At 42.6% G+C, this 19545-nt stretch overlaps 2 protein-coding genes across 2 annotated transcripts; both read right to left on the reverse strand.

Annotated features, from left to right (window-relative positions):
• Positions 1-399: 399 nt before the first annotated feature.
• On the reverse strand, positions 400-11946 carry DAGLB (diacylglycerol lipase beta). The gene is given in 16 exon segments (XM_029957932.1): positions 400-1556; positions 2958-3211; positions 3691-3763; positions 3853-3921; positions 4406-4533; positions 4630-4710; positions 5051-5128; positions 5578-5661; positions 6000-6126; positions 7088-7215; positions 8197-8322; positions 8480-8741; positions 9245-9419; positions 11241-11392; positions 11851-11921; positions 11923-11946. Coding segments are annotated over 16 exon segments (2025 nt in total). The 3' UTR covers positions 400-1363.
• Positions 11947-12721: 775 nt separating this feature from the next.
• Positions 12722-19218, reverse strand: KDELR2 (KDEL endoplasmic reticulum protein retention receptor 2). Its single transcript, XM_029957796.1, has 4 exons — positions 19094-19218; positions 16029-16187; positions 14749-15001; positions 12722-13945 (listed from the first exon to the last, which is right to left on the reverse strand). Exons 1-4 carry the CDS (start codon positions 19097-19099, stop codon positions 13911-13913), a joined length of 453 nt encoding a protein of 150 aa, XP_029813656.1. The 5' UTR covers positions 19100-19218; the 3' UTR covers positions 12722-13910.
• Between the last annotated feature and the right edge of the window lie 327 nt (positions 19219-19545).

Consider the following 19545-nt stretch of genomic DNA (forward strand, 5'->3'; position numbering starts at 1 on the left):
GTGCAAACCAGAGCCCGTCAGGGGTGCTCTGGGAACCTGAATTAAACACAGCATTTGGCAACAGTTCTGCAGAGGCCTTGCACTCTCCCTGCAGTTGTTACAGCTCCTGCTGCTGCTTGGGCAGTGGTTCAAAGCTGCTGCCAGCCAGGGCAGGATCTCTGTTCCACTCCACTGTCTGCAAACAAAAGTGCTTTTCCTTTGAAACTGTTACAGTTTGTGCTTAAATGCCCCAGATTCCAGCCTTTATTTCCAGCCGAGCTCTGTGTGTTGGCTCCTCTCTCTCGTAGCTGCACCCGAATGTGCTGCCCTGCCCTCCCCACCCAGGGGCAGTGGTGGGTGACACTGCAGGACCCCAAGAGCAGCGTGGTCCCTGCACAGCCAGCAGTGGTACCTGTCATCTCACAGGAGCCAAGTTTTTATTGTGTATTTAATTTTGTCTCCATATTGAATATCACAGCAAGAACATCCACACAGTTAATTCTCAACCACATCACGTTACTTTTACTTACATCAGTTTTTTTAAATAAATGCTGCTGAGCCTTAAAAAGAAAAAAAAAGTTAAAATAGTTACACACTAAAACAAGGAATCCACTTTTTTAAAAGCAGTACAACTGGTTATATATTTTTGGCAGATTCGGATCCACGCTCAGTAGCCAGAGCTGGAGCTAATGACCAAGATGATGCCAGGGTCTGGACAATGGGGTTTTTTTTCCTTCTCGTTAAGTAGTTTTAGTTTAAAATCAATAAAAGTAGTGATGTGGATCAAGAAATACAAAAGACAGATTAAAGAATATTGCACATGTATATTCAAATAGCATTTAACCACAACAACCCCCCCACACACTGGGATACCAGCACAATCTGTAAGAAAAATAGTGCAATCACTGAGAACAGCCTGAGCCAGACCCGGCCTGGGCCAGCCCACTCACCCACCTCCAGCCCTGAGCTGCAGCAGCACTTCCCAGCCTCCTTCCCTGCAGCGCCCTCAGCTTCCCAAAGGTCGGGCCGGCGCAGACAACGGCATGAAGAGACTTGGAAGCAGAAGTGGATGTTTGGATTTGTAAGGACAGCAGGGCCGTGTCCTCACACACATTCACTGTGTCAAGTGCTCAGCTGCCCCCTGGGCTCCCATGGCCAGGACTGATCCGCTCGGGAAGAGCCCGACCTCCGGCACAGACGCAGACCTGGTGCTTTAGCCAGCACAACATTCCCCGAGGTCGCTGCAGAGGCAAGGGCAGTAAGACCCTTGTTCATTTTATGCAGTTTGAGAAAAGTACTGAAATCCACTTAGGCATGGAAGTGGAATGTGTCCTGAATACCTGAAACCTGCAAAAAAAGCCCCCCTGCTCCTCCCCGAGCTGTGTTATACTGCACCGGGGGTGTATTCTCGTGTCTGACAAGACAGACACTCTCCATGTTCCTGAGACAAACTGTTCAGAGCTTTGAGCACAACATCTGGCATGTGGTCTGTGATCATCTTGGGACTGATTAAAATGCTGCTGAAGACTGTTTCGTTTGACCATCTCGCCGCGTATTTAATGTCTGAAGAACACAACCTAGAAAAAACCACACCACAAATGCAATGGCTCAGACTCTCACATCTGGAACAGACAACCTGGAGATTCCTGACCTTGCTCAGGGAGGAATTGGAACCCTCTCACAGCCCCAGGTTGGCTCCCAGAGAGCTGCAGGTCTGACCTTCAGCAAACAGCTGGAAATGCTGCCTTTAAGTGTCTCTGAAGGCAGAACTACACCAAATTACACTGGGCCTTAGCTGAGAAAGCCATCAGAAGATCAAATAATCCTGCTCCCAGAAACGTGGAATACAGTCTGAGCAAGGAGAGGGAGGGGGTTAAACACTGCACATTCACATGGTTAATGTCAAATTTAGGGAATAAGTCACAGTAGTATCATTAGGAGTCTAGGCAATGGATTTAATGCTGCACATATGATGCACCATTCTGTAAAATAAAATCCCAAATACATGATGGGGGCTCTTGTGTGCTAGTCCAGCTTAAAAAAAAAACCCACCAGGATTAACTGCTCTGCTGTGGAATAAAAGATGGAAAAGAAATTAATAAAGTAGAAGAGCAGCCATCGAGAAAACCTTGATGGTCAGGCCCCAGGTGTTCAAGTATCCAGCTTGTAAAACCAGTATTAAAATCATTAAAGATTAAAGATGCGAAGCTTAAACAAAATAGTGATCTACTGAATGATTTCTTCTTCAATTCTTTCCTTTCTGTAAGGTACAATTTCTTTTTCATTCTGTAAGATGGTCTCAGATGTGCAAGTTACAGATGCTTTTATTTCTGTTTCGGAAGAATGAAATGAGAGGATATCAAGGCCTGTCTGGTTTAGGGGTATCAGGCTGCTTTGTCTACAAAAACCCAACATCAACAAAACACACAAAAAACCCCTGAACATGACACTGCCCCAACAAAGCCACAATCCTCACCCTTCCAGCAGTTTCAGCTTTCTGTTGTCTTTGTCTCAACCTCCTGCATCCACAGAAAAGCAGCAAAGGACAGGGAACCAGAGGCTGTGTGGGCACACACTGGTTACTGGGGCAGCTACACCTCTGCAGCCTGGCAATATTTGGCCTCCTTTTCATCCCCAGCACTCATGTGACTACTCAGCAACAAGGTATTTTGGTATCACTTCACTACTACCAGGACCTAAGACTCAGGCAGGAACTGCAGTCTGGCAAAGCTGAACTTAACAGTGTTAGTGTTTAAAATTCCCACTTCAGCACCTGCAGGATAAGGAACAAGCAGGAACAGTGTCCAGGGCTTGAAGCCGGGAGGCACAGAATAGAACCTGAAAGGCTGGGCAAGAACCACAGCGGGGTACTGGAGATGCAGACACATCACAGAGCTGGAAACACGTACTCTGAAAGTGAGCAGCAGCTTTAAGTAGGCTTAGGAGCACAGGCCAGTGGCATTCATTACTCTACTTACCTCCGAGAGCTGGATTCTTCTACAATGTGGATAATCCTTCCAGGAAGATACAGATGAGGATACTGAGGTGGTGAATTCTGGTGTGATTCATCGTCAAGGGCGTTGTAGGAAGGTGAGCGCTGAACCATTAAACTCTCCTCGGCCAGCAGGGGCTGGCTCAGGGCTTCTTGGTTCCTCCCATCCAGCTCCGTTGGGAAGTCATCAGGATCTCCTCCAAATACCTCATACCAACACCCCCGCAGCAAAATCTGGTACTGGAACCAGAGAGAAAAAAATGTCAAATTGAGGTTTGGCATCTCCTCAGGTAACTTATTCTACTTGTGTGCTTGCACACACATCATCTGGGACTACAATTAAAAGATTAAATTTTACTGTTTGCAGATCTCCCCAAACTTTGCTAATCTCTCCCTACCGAATTTTCTCCACAGTAGTTTTCATTTCACCAGTGTGTAACCCAAGCCTATTGTAACACTACAAAAATAATTTCAGGTCTTTGATGTTGAGCACTGATATCTCCCAGGTCTTGATGAATCTTAATTTCCAACAATACAGCTTTATAGGACAGGAGAGTAACACAAACGTCCCTGAATTAAAAACACTTTTGTTCCAAAACACAATTGTAACTTTCATCTTTAAGATCAAAAATACACACACCAGTAATTGCCCATTAAAGCTGGGGCTTAACCCAGGTAACCATTCCACTGACTTTTAACCAGGACCTGCATGTAGTTACCTTGGGTCTGTTGCAGTTTGCCACAATTCTCACTATTCTCCTCTTTAAATCCTCCATGTTGGGCATACTTAACCTGTTCAAACACAGAACAAAGTAAACCAAAGCCTCCTATTTTCTGCAATCAAACACATCTCTGAAGATTTAAAAGTGTTTCCAACTCACCTTGCAACAAGGTCCTTTCCAACAATGACTGAAACAATGAAGTGCTTAGTGTAATCTGCAAGGGATTTGCTTAAAGAAAAAAAAAAAGATGCAGTTTAGATGCACTAAAGAGAAAAGCACACTTTAGTTTTACAATAATGATTATCATTCAATAAAAATACAAGTATGTGGCTGCAGCAGCAGCAGCATTTGCAGTCAGTTCCTCAGTGGGCTTTCAGACTTCCTTGCTAAAGATGCCAGAGTAACTTCAATGCTGCTGGGGTTTGTACATGTCAAACAGGCCAAGGTAGACAAGTCTGGTAAGCATTTTATTTCTGAAACATTTATTTTAAACTGTAATTGTACTACATGACAGAATTCCCTAGATGTAGTTCATTCTGTAACACTCCCCCAGGAACTCAACTGCAATTCAAGATGGAATTATAATTCTAGGGAAGAATGTACAAACAAACTCTTAGCACAGTCAAGCCCACAGTTACCATCTAACACATCTGTCAACCACCTGGAAGACTTTTACATCTTACTCAGAGAACCAAACAACAGAAGTTTTTACCTTAGGAGCCCTCCTGGAGGAGAGAAGGCGTAACACTTCAGTGTGGGGAAGGAGTTCCTGAGCATGATGGCCAAGATAGACGCTGTCCCACCACCCAAACTGTGGCCAACTATCACAAGTTTATATTCCTGAGACAGAAAGTGAAGACAAGCTCAGATGGACACAGGAAAAAAAAGCTTTGTGCAATTTTTCTGGCAAACCAAATTATTTGGAAGGTAACTTACTGGAGCAATTGTGAAAGCCTGGTTTAAAATGCCATCGTTTATTAGTTTTCGATAGATGTAAGTTGCAGCTTGAGTTATTCCCTACAAGAGAGCACGTAAAGTTAGAAGGGTGTATCTAACCTGAGGGGTGATGCATGTCTAGTTTAAATACACCACCATCACAGAACAACCTTCTTTATGCAAAGCTGCTCTGCTCTTTAACATGCTCCTGACAGAGGTCTGGTTATAACCACGTGGTCTGTACATGCTGTATGTAAGCATTACAAATTCTGCCTTGCAGTTCCCAAGGCAGTATTTGATGCAACAAGCACTGAAGTAATTCGTGCAATCCACCTCACAAGCAGAATATTCTTCTGTGTAACTAAAGGATCCCAGGTGTTTATAGTTTGTTGATCTACAGCCAGCTCCAGACTGCACACACCTTATGCACAAAGCCATTCTCCAGAACATCCTCCAGAGTCAGGTCTTCGCAGTCTGCTGAGAGATCCGTGAGAATGTCCTGTGAACAAGACACTGTGGTCAGACCTCCCCGCAGGGCTCTGTGGCTCCTGGGTCATGCTGTGCCACTCAACACTGTCACAGGGACATCACAACCTGGCTGCCAAGTGTGTGAGCAACACATGTCCCACCAGACACCACCACACAAGCAAACAATACAGAGCAACCACAAGTCCGAGTTCCACTGTTTCCAAGCTGCACACACACACATTACTGATGCACCTCCACTCACAGTGAAACGGAATTACCACCTCCTGTTCTCCACACTCTCTTCCAGTGGCACAGGGAATATTACCCATCCAAGGGCAGGAGGGCTTACAGCTTGAGCCTGGAAGACTCATACCCGTGAGTGAGTTATTTTTACACGTGCTAGCATAACGCAAGTTCCTCAAGGTAGTTGGAGTTCACTCATTTCTATAAAGCTAATTATTGATATCAGAAGGATGATACCTCAAAAGACAAGGTTCCTCTGACTGCAACCACAATAGCTTCTTTTTTGTGATCCAAAGCAACAAAAAATGGAATCTCATAGATCTGGAGGGGAAAAATGTAATCAGTAGAGACATCAACTTTTCATAAGAGCAAACACTTGTTCTCACCTTCTGAAAGCTCTTACTGAGCTCCCTATTGTATTATGCAAAGAATTTGAATTGGTCTCTCATCTAGTTATTCTAAGTGCCTTTTTTGCAATACTGAGACAGATTTATGTCATGGTTCTTTAGATTAGGAAAAAAAAAATCAGAACTAAATGTGTTCATTTGGCTTTGCATGTTGCACTTTATAAATGCTGAAGGCAAACTAGACCCTTCACCCCTTGCTTTCCCTGAATTAACTGCTATGGGTTTTGCTGAATGCCTGTCCAGATTGTTTACCTTGTTATGAAAACTGATATGAATGAAGTCTCTGTACTGCAGTCCTGTTATTTTTAGGATGGATCCAAAGTGAAAGTTATGCCGATCACTGCCCGTTATATCAGAATCTGTTGGTCTATTTCCGCAACTAACAAACACAGAAGAGAAAAACTTTCATGTTCCAATTTTTTAGGTTTCCTTTCAAGGAATCAAACTTATATTTGCAGAAGAATTAGTGCCAGGAATCAAAGTGCTGCTTTTTTTTTCCTTTTTGCAATAGCACCAATAGTCTGATACAAGATGTTACCTCTGCCCACAGACCTGGCTCTGCCTGGGCAGCCCTGCCACACATTTTCAGTTCAACCACTGGCAAGAAAAGAATTCTTAAGATTACAGGCCAATGAGAAAAAATACAAACAAGGAAAAAGGAAATTCAAAACAAATTCTATACAGCAAGCTTATCTCGTTTTTTATCCACTGTATCATATGGGGTTTTTTTTCCTCCAAGTAATTTATATTTCAGTAAGTTATATTTATATTTCATGTTACTAATTAAGAAAATCATGGTTACAGTCACAAATGTCAGTGGTCATGTAAATATACAATAATCCTACACAGCAATATGCAAACTGAGATATTGACTCTAAACAGTTTTGATTAAAGGGGTTCAAGGGAACAAAAGGGAAGCTGGTGGGACAGGGAACTTCTGCTAATTCCTTAAGACAGGGAAAACTGTTGATAGACTTCTATTGCTAATACATCTGTGCCAAAAAAGCATCTCTAAAAAGCCTCATTTAAAAACATGTTTAGTTGAATTCCCATTTTTCCTCTGTCATTTTGCTAAATGAATTTTATTTACCTCAATCACAAACTTCTGTTATGAAAAAAATACCTAATCTGTTTGAGGGTGTAAAGACATTGGAATTTTGTTTCTACAGAATTTGTGAAAGATAACTATTCCAGTCAAGCTCATGTATCCCCAAGACTGATAAAATTTAGTGATATAATTTAATGAAACAAAACTATTGCTATTGAAACTATTTTATTTCTGCTAACACTAGTTAAATAGAAGGCAGCTGTGTGTTTTTAAGGTCTTGGGTCAAACCTACCAGTCACCTTTGAGCTTACAGAGTGCAGTAAATGGGCTGGTGTATATGTAGTAGGGCCAGCCATAGGCAGCTGCTGCAAACAGCATGTAGTGAGCAGCATTCTCCAGCTCCACATCCAAATCAGCAGTCTGAAAGGACACAGGGAAAGAAAAGGAAGGAGAGAGAGGAAGGACGGTGTTAGGCAGCCTCAGAGTAAAAACTGAACACAGACAAGTGAAAATTAAGGCATGATGAAATACACACTATCCAAAGGGAAAATCCAAGGTCTAAGAGGAACTAAAAATAGCCACTCATATTCCAGGAAAAACTCTGTTTATTTACGTAGCTACACAGCTGAAGAACCTTGAAAAGCTCTCATTAAATCAGTTTCTTCCAATGCCAATACACTGATAAGCTCAGTGCTGAAAACAACATTAATTCCAAATATGTTACTTAAAGGAATGGAATGTCAATGAGAAGGCTAAAGAGTCTGCTGCAGATCTGACTTTCAAGGCACAACCCCATCATACCAGTTGGATTCGAAAGGGAGTTGACAGAGATGCACTGGTTGAAGCAGAATTAGATATGTGTATTAAACACAGACCAAAAGAAGTGAAAAAAATTTACAAAGGTATTTTACTACCAAAGACTAACAAAAATCAGTTAGCAAACTAACCCATCACCTGCAAGCATTTAAAGGATGCTATTTTCGCATCTTACCTTGTCTGGGTATTTGCAGTGGACAAACAGGCTACAATACACACTAAAAGAACAGCTTCTCAAGTCTATGCAAATAGTACAAAATATTTATTTTCTCTCTGTTCCCTTTCTCTCCCAGCTGTTCAACAATGATCAAATGTCCTAAATGGTTCCTGTTTTGCACTTCAGTCCCCATTCAGATATAAGTTCTACTTATGCAAAAGCAGAAAATGTCTTGACCACAAACTCATCAAGCGGTTTCACTGCATCTATTAATAACTTTAACTGTTACTAGTTTTTACAGTAGTATCTAAATTTGTTTAAGAAATTAACAAAACAAAAAAAATCCCTCTACACAGTGAACTGCATTTCATGGTCTGGCATTATCTCCCAGAGTAATTGCAGCAGAGGCTGCACCAACCCTATCTTACCATGAGAGATGATGGAGAATGACACAGGACTTCTTCAGGCTCTTTTGGGCAACTCTCCATTTTATCTTGCTCCTGATGGAGCAGAATCAAACCAGCTGCTATGTCACTTGGCACCAGATCAGTGTCCTGTACAGAGAAATGAAAGAGGCTGTTAAACCACCCCACAGCTCAGCTTGGCCCAGCTCTCTGTCAGAGCAGGAGGAAGGGGGTGGGTCTCAAACCACCCCACAGCTCAGCGTGGCCCAGCTCTCTGTCAGAGCGGGAGGAAGGGGGTGTGTCTCACCGAGAAGTAGGTGCGGAAGAGCTCGGCGATGCTGGTGAAGGCCACCCGGTGGTCGTCATCCTGCACGATGCAGCAGCACAGCAGCCTGATCCTCTTCTCCCACACCCTGGTGGCAGAGCTCTTCACGTTGTACAGCAGCTGCCCCGACTGGCTGCTCTCCAGGTTCCGACTCACACCGTCCGTCAGGTAAAGTGTCTTCTTCCCCCCCAGCGGGTCAAAGACAATGAGAACTCCGATGATGGTAAAGACGATGATAACCCAGCTGTAAGCAGAAGGGAGTGGGATAAAAGTGTGACACCAGATACTTCTGACAAGTGTGGAAGTAATCCCAACTCCAGATCTTGACAGACCAAAACCAAAGCTCGGTATGAAATTCTGTATGACCACCCCCTGCTCCTGCCCTAAGGGTGCAGGGCTTGTTATTGGGCTTTCAACACTGGGCACAAGAACAGGGCTGCTGGCTCATTTCACACAGGGCAAAAACTCGAAATCACAGCACTGTGCTATGGAAACAGCAACCCAGAAGTGTGACAGCTCCATTTCTCACCACCAGTTTGGTGATCTGGTTACTACCCCTTTCACATTTATCCATTTTTCTGCACTCCCATCATCCCTCTTACCCTTTCTGATCTTCACCTCATTTCCTTCACTCCAGCATATTGCTCTTTCAAGGCAAGTAGCTCAAGCTTGTTTAGGAAAGGATATCAACTCGTGTTCTATTTCATATACACTACCAAGCTCAGATTTGCGGGGAGGCATCTTTACCTGGCAACAACTGTCCAAATGATGGCATTTATCACAGTCTTCTCACAGTGCACACTGCTGTCTGACACCCACACAGCTCCTAACACAGCCCAGATGAATTCAGGGAAATAGAGAAGCAGGCGAGTATAAAGTACTTTGGGAAGTGATTTTCTTGGGCCGGGATTAGAAATTGTTCCTGAAAGCACAGAGAGAATTTAAAACAAGAACTGTTCACAAATGCACTTCAAGTACATAAAATCCTACCTGGAAATATGAACTTTCTGAGCTTTAAAGAAAGTAAGATACTTAACTGAAACTATCAAGTACTGTCATACTAATGGAGAGCTATCACTGAAGGTGAGGAAAGAAAAGTAACAATAGGTTTAGAGGTGTGATTCTTAGAATCTACTCTAATAATACTCAAAATACCTCTCCAGTCAGACACAGTTCTGCACTGAACTTGAGGCAGCAGTGCTGTGCCCAGCAAAAGCCAAAGCTGCCAAAGCTGCATTCCAGGAGCACTGGCTCACCTACAGTTCCTCATGACTCTCGGTGTCTACTTTTATTATTCTATTTAGCTTTTAGTTGGCTGAATATTTAATTTTTAGGTGCTACTTTGCTGGGCTATGGTGAAATTCTGGCTATGGAGTCACTAAACAGTAACAGGAGAACAAAAGTAGGACCATTGCCAGGACAAATACTTCTCAGACTATTTTCTGTATTGATAGTTTACTAATAACCACTTCCTTTTAGCACTCCTAGGCAATAAAAAAGGGAGTAATTTTTGGCCAGCTCATTTCCTTAAACCACTTTGCTGCTCCCATGGTAATGAGGTATTGGGGGGGTGTGCTCATGTGTAGACAGGACAATTTATAAAGCCTTAAAACACTGCAGAACAACAACAACGTTGGAAATTATTTTCCATTTCTAAAGCTGTGGTTCACACCCTGTGACAAAGCTGTTTAAAAAGCCCTTGATCCAGAGGGTGCTTTTCCCATTCCCAGGTTGCAGCCTGTACTGCAGCAGCGTGGTTGCTTACTCAGACACAAATCAGACAGAAGTTTTTCCTCAAAACAACTTTTCCTTTCTCAGCACCACCCCCCAGTGTGTGAGGTCTCTCTAGGAAAACCAGTGGTCGGATTCCAGGCCAGGATTATCATCCACAACTCTGCTCTGACATAGTTTCTCTTCATGCACACTTTAAGCTTCTTTCCACTTAAGTAATTTAAACAGTTTTATTTATAGCATGTTGTGAGAACCAACATATTAGAATTTGTGGGGTCTCCTCTGTTATTCCAGAGACCACACACATATTCCAAATTAATCATCTTAGCATTACTTCGATAATCAGGTGCCTCACCAGAACAAAAAGCTTTCTTAGCATTTTTTAACCCAAAATGAACCATTTCTACAAATGAGTAGAAGTTGCATTGGGGTCCTTACTTCTGTTCAGCCATTCACTTCAAGCTGTAGGTCCCATTTAACAGTACTTATTGTGTTAGTTTTATTGAGACATTTATACAAATCACTTTCCTTTGTAGTTTTTTCCCCAAGCAACCCACTGCAACTGAGGAACTTTCACAAGCCATGACTAAACCTGCCTGTGCAAGGCTAAAACTAACACAATACTTCAGATGGGAAAGTGATTTTTGGATACATTCCCCTAGACTCCTGTCAGAGAGGTGGAGCAGTGTTCCATCAGAGGTCATGGTGAACCCAAAGGGGTTTTCATGATGCTCTGATGGCAATGGACATATCTCTATTAGCACTTTGTCCTAATAACAGCACTATCAACAGCCCTAAGCTATTGTCCATTGATTATGTTATATTCCAGACCAACAAAGATAATACTAATAAAGCAAATGTATTAATGGTTACAGAGAGTTTTTAAAGTTTGACTACCCTTAAAACACCTCAATTTTTTTGCAGTTTTTTTAATGTCAACTCCAGATTAAATAAAAACACAGCTATTACAATCCTACCAGATAAACACAAAATGCTATTATTAACTATTTACCTTGCATACTGATGTACACAAGAGCAGATAACGCACATATTATGGAAGCCAGGAGGATGATGAGGACGAGCAAGTAGCTGTGCAGCAATCCCCCCCCGGGACAGTTAAATTGCCCCTTGTGCACCGTGTAAAGGACAAGGATCCCAATCCACCTGCAGGGAAGCGAGATAACAAAAGTTACAGTCTGAAAGGAGAAGTGCAACACTGCAAAGCGATCGCCCGATCGGCAGTTTTGATCTTAATGAAGGCATTGCACAAAGATGATAGCAGGGGAGCTGTTACATAAGGAAGGTGTCAGAAGGAAGCGGCCACAAGGATGCTCCGCAGGAATTACAACTCAGCCGTGTGCAGCCCGGGCTCCAGGCTCCTCACTTCCTCAGGTCCCACAGAATCCAGGCCGCGGGACAAAAAGGAATCACCCCATTAATTACTGCAGTAACGAAACCACACGAGCACTGCTCCGGGGTTGGACACAGCGGGCGCTCCCGGCCCGGGGCACCGGCAGCGCCGCAGGTTCCGTGTCACGGCTGCTCCCTCCGCGGGGCTCCGCGCACCCGCCGGGCTCCGCACACCGCGCGGGGCAGCGGCCCCCCGGCGAAGCGCTCCTTACCACACCAGCCGCACGAAACAGCTCGAGGCCCCCGGGAGCACGAAGTCGTCGCTGCCGATGGCCCAGCGGCGGGCCGAAACACGACGAGCCCGGCATGGCGCGGGCCGGGCCGGGCTCACAACCGCTCCCTCAGGGCCGCGCGGGCCCCGCCCCCGCCCTCCGGCCCGCCCACCAGCCCCGTGGGGCCGTGACGTCCACGGGGGCTCGGGGCACGCACGCGCCGGTAGGTGCGCGCAGGGGCGGCGGGAAAGCCGGGCCCTCGCAGTGCGCGTGCGCGGGCGGCCCAATAGCGGCGAGCCACGCCGCCCGCGGGGCGGGGCCAGTGACGTCACGGCGGCACCTCAGTGAGAGGCGGGGAGTTAATTTGTGAATTAGCGAATTACAGCGCAAAGCACCCAGGGAGGGCAATGAGCTCCCTCGGACCAACACAACACACACCCGTGGCTCCTACCACGATCACGCTCTTGTATTTCACCACAGGGACACATCTGGTTTTTGAGCACCCGGGCTGTTCAGCGTCGCATCTGAGATAGTGGAGACTGCAGCGCCTCAGCACCCACACTGCACATAAACACTACTCACCTGGGGTTACGAATGAGAACCATCACTGCCGAGGGAGACAATGATGGCAAACTCACTCAGAGAAGATAAATACTTTCTTGAAGATAAAACACAAGCACCAAACCCTCCTCTGCACAAGGCTGGAGCCACAATCGCTTCTTCCACCAGTGATTATGCCCCTCACACCCATAAAAAAATCATATTTCAATACTGCAAACAATGACATTAAGCAACTCGCCCACACAACAACTTTTCACCCAGGGTAACAGAAAAATTTCACACTCAGGAATGAAAAAAAAAATAACCAAAATGTTTTCACCATTTCATAAAGTGTTTATTGAGGATGGTAACACAGGATAAATCATGCAACAGCTCAGTAAAAAAAGGGAATCATTTAAAGGATGAAGAATGGTAACTGGTGCTGCTGATTTTGAAAAGTTTATAAAAAAAATATTAATTGTCCAAAAGTGACATTGAAAACCACTTGAAGCTGAACATGGAAGTTGCTTATAAAGCATTCATTAAAAAGAAAATGTAGATATTGTTTAAAATGATCACCTACAGATTACTGCAATCAACTTACAAGTCTCCCATTTCTATAGCTGTAATGGTGTAGCAGGGCTGTACACATCCAAGATATTTAACCCTCTTTTCCTGAACAAACAATACAGTCACAAACACGTGCCACCAATCAATACAAGTGCACCTCTTACCCTTCACAACCTGCACTGCCAAGTGCTTTCATTATTGGGATTACCTTCCCAAACATCATGGCAGAACAGGAAAAGGCCCATCCTTGTGGCTTGAAGCGATTTCCTCATTGCCCTCTTGCCATCAGTCTGTTTTAGAAGGGGAACAACTACGAAATGTGACTGTTCCCCTTCTGGCACCAACAGATATTTTGAATAAGGAACTCCATGTCAGCAGATGGCACAAAGACTGGGCACCAGCACATCACATCAAACATCGGTGGTTTCAGATTTAGAGTTGACATATATTCGCCTTTTGGAAAAAAAAATAAATATAGTGGAATGAAAATTGAATCAAAGGGAAAGAACAGATGACTACCATCCATCAAGGATGCACATATCTGTGCACTGAAAAACAAAAAAAAAAGGAAAAAAAAAAATCAGTCATTTCAAAGAAAATCTTGAAAATTAAAAAAACGTTTGCACTTGTTCCTGGTCATAAACAATCTCACAAAAATCTCACTTTTGGAACTATTCCAATTGAAACCATACACTGAATTTATTAATACAGTATAAGTTTCTTTATGTAAAAAATCTTTATACATAGTAATAAAAAAGATAAAGGCAAGATGCATCAAACAGAAATCTGCTGGTTGTTTTTCCTCCGTTCTTACAGAGCCGCTGATGACTACCTGCACTATAAAGAGCTGTGTTTCTGACTTTCTGTCTCAAGCATCTTCGCCTTTGCTTGTGATAAGGATTGTTCTGTCCAAGCATCCAAAAGGACAGATGCTGGTGATGTTTTGGCACTTACGCTGGCAAACTGAGCTTCTTTCCCTTGAGTACTGTAAGGAAAAGTAGGGAAGAAAGCAGTCAGCAAACCAAAGCTGTGATGCAGGAGAAGCACACATTGCTGAAACGTCAAACAGACCAAACCCCATCACACAGAGTCCCTTTGTTATGAGATAGGTACACTGCAGACTGTCCTCCTAAGCTGCCTCTCTTTAACACATACTGGTAAAACTAGAATCATCAGCAATTCTAATCTTGCCCTCTTGTGGCACCCTGGAATTCCCACTTTTCACCCTCATAGGACATACCAGCCCATGATCGTGGTCTCTTAAGAGTTATGACTAAAGTAACACAGCCCCACATAGCTTTGCAGTTACATAATGGAAGGTGGAATGTGAGCAAGGGCAGAATTACTAATGCCCCCAGCAGAAGTGACTGCTTCTACAATCAGCACAAACAGAAACATCCCAAACTCTTTGGATTCCCAAGGTATTTAAACCACCGAGAAAGGTGTCTGTAAGCCTGGGATCTGCACATGACAGTGCAGGTGGTCAGGAGAAGCAGGACGTTCATGCTTATAAATGGAAGGCAACTGCAACATGTATTTAGCCCTACTTACTTTAAGTTTTTCTGCAAGTTCACCAGACCATTTACACATTTATATTCTACCTATACACAAAACCAGTCCTCAGAAATGCCCCACAATAGCAGAAAGCACACTTGATCAATTAAGGAGATTTCAGCAATAATTTACACCCAGAATCAACAGCCTTGTAATGCCAATACAGCAGATCCCTACGAACATATTAATTGCTACATTCCACAACCTGAAGCTGGAGGTTACTGCACTACTTACCTTTTGTAACATACAAATAGAAGAAGTCACAGTACAGAACGGTCTGGACCACACCAGCAACAACAGCTATGAGGTCAAAAAATCCCTCAAAATAGTAGCGCCAAATCCAGTTGACTAAGTACAAGGCACGGTACAGACCCAAGAAGAAAAGATAGTGAGTAGTGATGGTCTCTGCTTCCCCAGTTTTGCTGATCATAAAAAGTTGAGGGAGAATAGCAACCGATTCAAGATAGATGGAGAAGGTCCACAGTATCTGAAAGGAAAAACCCGCACGTTTATTCAAGTGTCTTACTGATAAGAGAAGGACAGAAAACATTTGACTTGGCTTGACTTTTCACTCTCTAGCAATGTTATGAATGAATACAGGTACATTATTTTGGCAAACTTTTTAGGTACAGGAAAAACTAAGTGAAAGCTTCATAATCAACCACAGGATGGCACGAGGGAACTTTCCTGGCACGGAACACTCTCTCCAAAGCAGCTGTGCAGTGAGCTGGCACACACAGGTTCACTCACCAGGAAACCTGTGTGCATTCAGCTCAGGAGTCACAGTACCATGAAATACAGCTTACAGAGCTGGTGCTGTGAAAAGCTGCAGAGAAGATGAAGTGCTTTCCCTCCCCATGTTCTTTTACCTTTTATCTACTGGTTTAAAGAATGAGTTAATACAGAACAGATTTTTAAAGTAATGTCTCAAAGTGCTGCAATTCAATTTCCTTTACTCTCTAACAGAATTGTGTAACTAATAAAGCTTCAAATGAAGCTCAGTCCACTTAAAATAAGCATCTGAAGTTACTCTCTATTTCATGGGAAAAATTACCTGTTTGAACTCTAATTTTTAATATACTTTTTCCATCAGGAAAACGCACAGTTGCACTTCAAATACAATGCAATTCTTTCTAACACTCCAGACCATTTGCAGTTCTACAAAATTTAAGAAGTATTCTAATTCCTTTTGTTTTCACCAGGTGGCACTAACTATTCACAAACTGCATTCTGGGGCATTTCTTTTACAGACAAAACAAAAGGAAGGATGCTGCTGAATTAATATAACCATCAGAGTGTACTGGGAAAAATACAGTCTTCTGCTTAATAAAATAACCAATGTTGATAATAATGCTGGTCTCCTGAGCTGTCCTTAATTTGCACAGACATCTACACTCCACAGATGCATTAAGGAAAGGATTAGCCTGAACCTACTAAACACCATTCCTCCGTCAGCACGTTCCGAATATTTTCAGGAAAAAAAAAATACAGTCTCCTGCCCACAATCAACTCACCTCCAGAGGAGAGAAGTCATGATTGACAAGGAACGAGAGCCCACCGACAGGAACGATCAGGAACTCCACTCGGAAGGTGTCATGGTTTCCATCGTAGGTGGCCTTGAACTTCATGTAGATCAGGTACACGGTGGCGTACGAGCAGGCGATGTAGATAAGCTGGAGAGCAAGGAAAGAAAAGAAACAAAACCCAAAACAATCCATAGAGGTTGTAGGAACAGATCAAACTCCCCGAACAACAATATCCCCAGGCACTAAGAGGAGTAAGTGTGGTCTGTTCTGGTTGGTTGCATTGTTTGTTTATATGATTTTGCAGGGTGTTGGTGGTATTTAACTTTGTCAACACCAGTGACTCTGGGATCTACTGGTTTTGTTGCTTTAAAGGCATCACCTGTCTTTGGTTGAAGTGACTGTCCAAAGGTGCTTTGAAGACCCTTTCCTGAGTAGACAGAACTAAGAAGTGACTGGGGAAGGAATACCCCTTCTGCAACTGCAAGGGAAGCACTGGCCCCAAACATTTACATTAAAAATGTGCAGATGCATCCATGCAGTAATGATGGAAGGGGCCTTTCAAAAAGCCCAGCGTGGTGTAGCTCATGTGGCAATTAAAAACTTATTCAACAAGCTCCATTCAGACTCAGCCATTTAACATATCACAAATTAGCTGATTTGTGTTAGACCTTTAAACACCTCTAAAATCTGAAGAGCGGCGAGTGGACACTGTTCACCAACCAACAAGGCACAAAAGCTGCAAAACTAACAAACTGAGAAGCAGCTAACCAGAATTGGGTTTGAGCTGAATGTCTAACGTTACCATTTTTAATGGTTCTGGTACAGTAGACTTCATAGCTATTCCCCGTGGAAAAAGCAAAAAGCCTCATTTTACAGATGAGAAAACAGAACCAGAGAGAATTTATGACTTTCTAAAGGTCAATCTGCCATCATCAGGACAGAGCTCACACTGTCCTGGAGTCAACACAGTACAGCAGACTAGACAAATAGTTTAGTTTCTGCCTCAGTTTCATCACAAAGATTAAATATTCCACACCATTTATCACATTAAATATGGGTTCTTTACAACTGAAAAGTAACTGATTAGGAAGCCCACTGTTTGCAGATGCTATTAATCACTAAAAGCTCTGCTCACATTAACAAAATGATGCAAATCCTGTATTAAGGAACACAGAATCCAAATGCTCTGCTACATGAGCACCCCAACTGACTGGAGATAAAAGATAAAGGACAGGATACAGGGAACTCCTACTACAGGTGTAAACTAATAGCAATTTGTATGGTCATAGAAGACACTAAGATAGTGTGAATGGATCCAAACTCCTTATATTACAAATTTCTTCATGACACTCAACAAGGTTTCATTTTTAAAGATACCAAATTAAAAGAATGTTAGAAAAATGTCTGCAGAGTGCACTGGCAGAAATGCATCCAATACTCAGTGACAGGTACCATGAAAAGGAAACTGTAAAATTGAGAATGCTACAAATAACAAAATATAGTCTGCAGGTCATTAAGAAAAGCAGATAGGGTCAATCTGTGTAGTTCTGTATATATTCCTGGAACACAGAAGAAACTAATTTTCCTAAATATCTGACAATCAGTGCCAGACAAATACAGCAAGCTGGTACCTGTAGGTTAACTAATATTTCTCAAAAAATACTGAAGAAAATCCCAACTCTACAGAAATTAACAACTTTTTTTTGCTGCAAATAATAGTATTTTCTTCAGATTAGAAAGTTCATCACCTTATGCTCTGGGTAAGCTGATCTGTAGCAGTTCCTATAGACTCCTAAATACATGGAGATAGAACAAGAAGTTGTGTTGGGACACTCAAGCTTCATCTTGACACTGCAGTAACGGGCTGAAAAGACACTTATGTCCAAAAGCCTTTCTAAGCAGTAAACTTAGAAACTGCAATAGAAGCTTCCATTTTGCAAGTTAATATTGGATTTGAACAGAGGACCACTCTTTAATTACTGGAAAGACTCAGTTTAGTGTGAAGTTGAGTATCACAAGTGTCATTTCCCACATTCATTCCATTTCTAGTCAGAAAGGCTGCAAAACGAAGACATGGTTGTGACCTCAAATCACAACCAATACATAAACTGCAAAACCCCCCAAGGGGCTCCTCTGGTGCACCAACAGTACCTTTCAGTAGTCTCAGAAATTACATATGGAAAAAGCTTGTGTTTCAAGAATATTTTAACCCACAGCTCTTCATCTAGACTGTCAATATTGAAACTTAGGCACACACACATGATTTGTTAGAAGTGTGAGTTTAACATTCAAAATTTTATTTTACAGTATTATTTCCCTAATTCCTCCACACATGTTACATTACTGATTATCTAAGTCTTTCCTCCTGGCAAAGTTACACTATCCTCTGAATTAAAGCTGAAAAGCATCAAGAAAATCCATGAATAAAGGAACTGGATTAAAAAAGCTCCTGCTCTGGTGCCACAAATGCACCAGTCTGAACTGGTGCCACAAATATGCTGCACTCTCACAGATTACTGCTTTATTTTTTTGTACTCAGCATGAGAATTGCAGGACTACATAAGAACTGAGGCTCCCTAACATTCAGTGGGCAAGTGAACAGGGTATAATCTCATGGAAGCCACATTCCTAAGAGAGTGCTCCTGTCAACCTCTGATCAGCCTCTGACCAGACACTGGCTGCAATTCTGGCAGTGCATTCTGAATACTAATTTACCTTGTAGTGGATAAAAAGAGATTTACTTATGCTCTAATGTCTCAATTGAGAAATACAATTTATTTCAACCATTCTCCCAAAAGCTTTTATTTTCGATAATCAAAATAACACTTGTTCTAAGCGTCACAGTCCCCATACAAACAGGTTTTAAAAGTTGCAGTAGAGTGTGGAAAAAAAATCAAGGTTTTGAGTCCATCTTCCACATTCTTTATCCAAAACCCAGCTTAACTTATTCTGTAACAATTGTGCAGTGGGCCATTTAAAGAGGCTTTTATTAATGAAATTATGCACTCTGCAAGCAACATCACTGGCTTTTCTATCTCTTCAGTATACTCTACCTTCATAGATGTGTTATACAATGAAATGAATGAAGTGAAGAGGTCCAGGTAACGGGTAGTGAAGACCAGTGCAAACAGAAGCTGGCTTTTCCCAGAAATACCTAAAGTGATAAAGGAAATAACTGATTATTCAAAAAGTGATGATGTGCTTTAAAACACTTGATGCTGAGGATGAGAAAGGATATAGCCTTTATTTCTCTGCAAGCTGATTACACAATTAGGACAAATTCCAAGCTTCCAAGGTGTACAAACATAACTATAAGCCCAAATAGCTTAGTAGTGTGAAAACAGGCAATTCAATTCAGAAACTTAATTGACCACATGGTGGGAAAAATAACAAACAGTCAAAACCAGATGCTACTATGTACTATTACAGAATTTTTAAAAGAGAGAGAAGTGAGCTAAAATGTCAGACATCTACATTGCATCTTCAAAGCAACTTTTGATTCTAG

The sequence above is a fragment of the Manacus vitellinus genome, unplaced genomic scaffold (assembly GCF_001715985.3).
Source record: "Manacus vitellinus isolate BGI_N305 unplaced genomic scaffold, ASM171598v3 scaffold_12_pilon, whole genome shotgun sequence".
In the NCBI taxonomy this organism is placed as follows: Eukaryota; Metazoa; Chordata; class Aves; order Passeriformes; family Pipridae; genus Manacus; species Manacus vitellinus.

Coding starts and splice junctions, on each gene's coding strand:
- KDELR2 (XM_029957796.1), bottom strand. Junction 15,002..16,028: donor ATGACTTCTCTCCTCTGGAG/GTGAGTTGATTG, acceptor TTTTCCTTTCAG/ATACTGTGGACCTTCTCCAT. Junction 13,946..14,748: donor CTATTTGTATGTTACAAAAG/GTAAGTAGTGCA, acceptor TTTTCCTTACAG/TACTCAAGGGAAAGAAGCTC.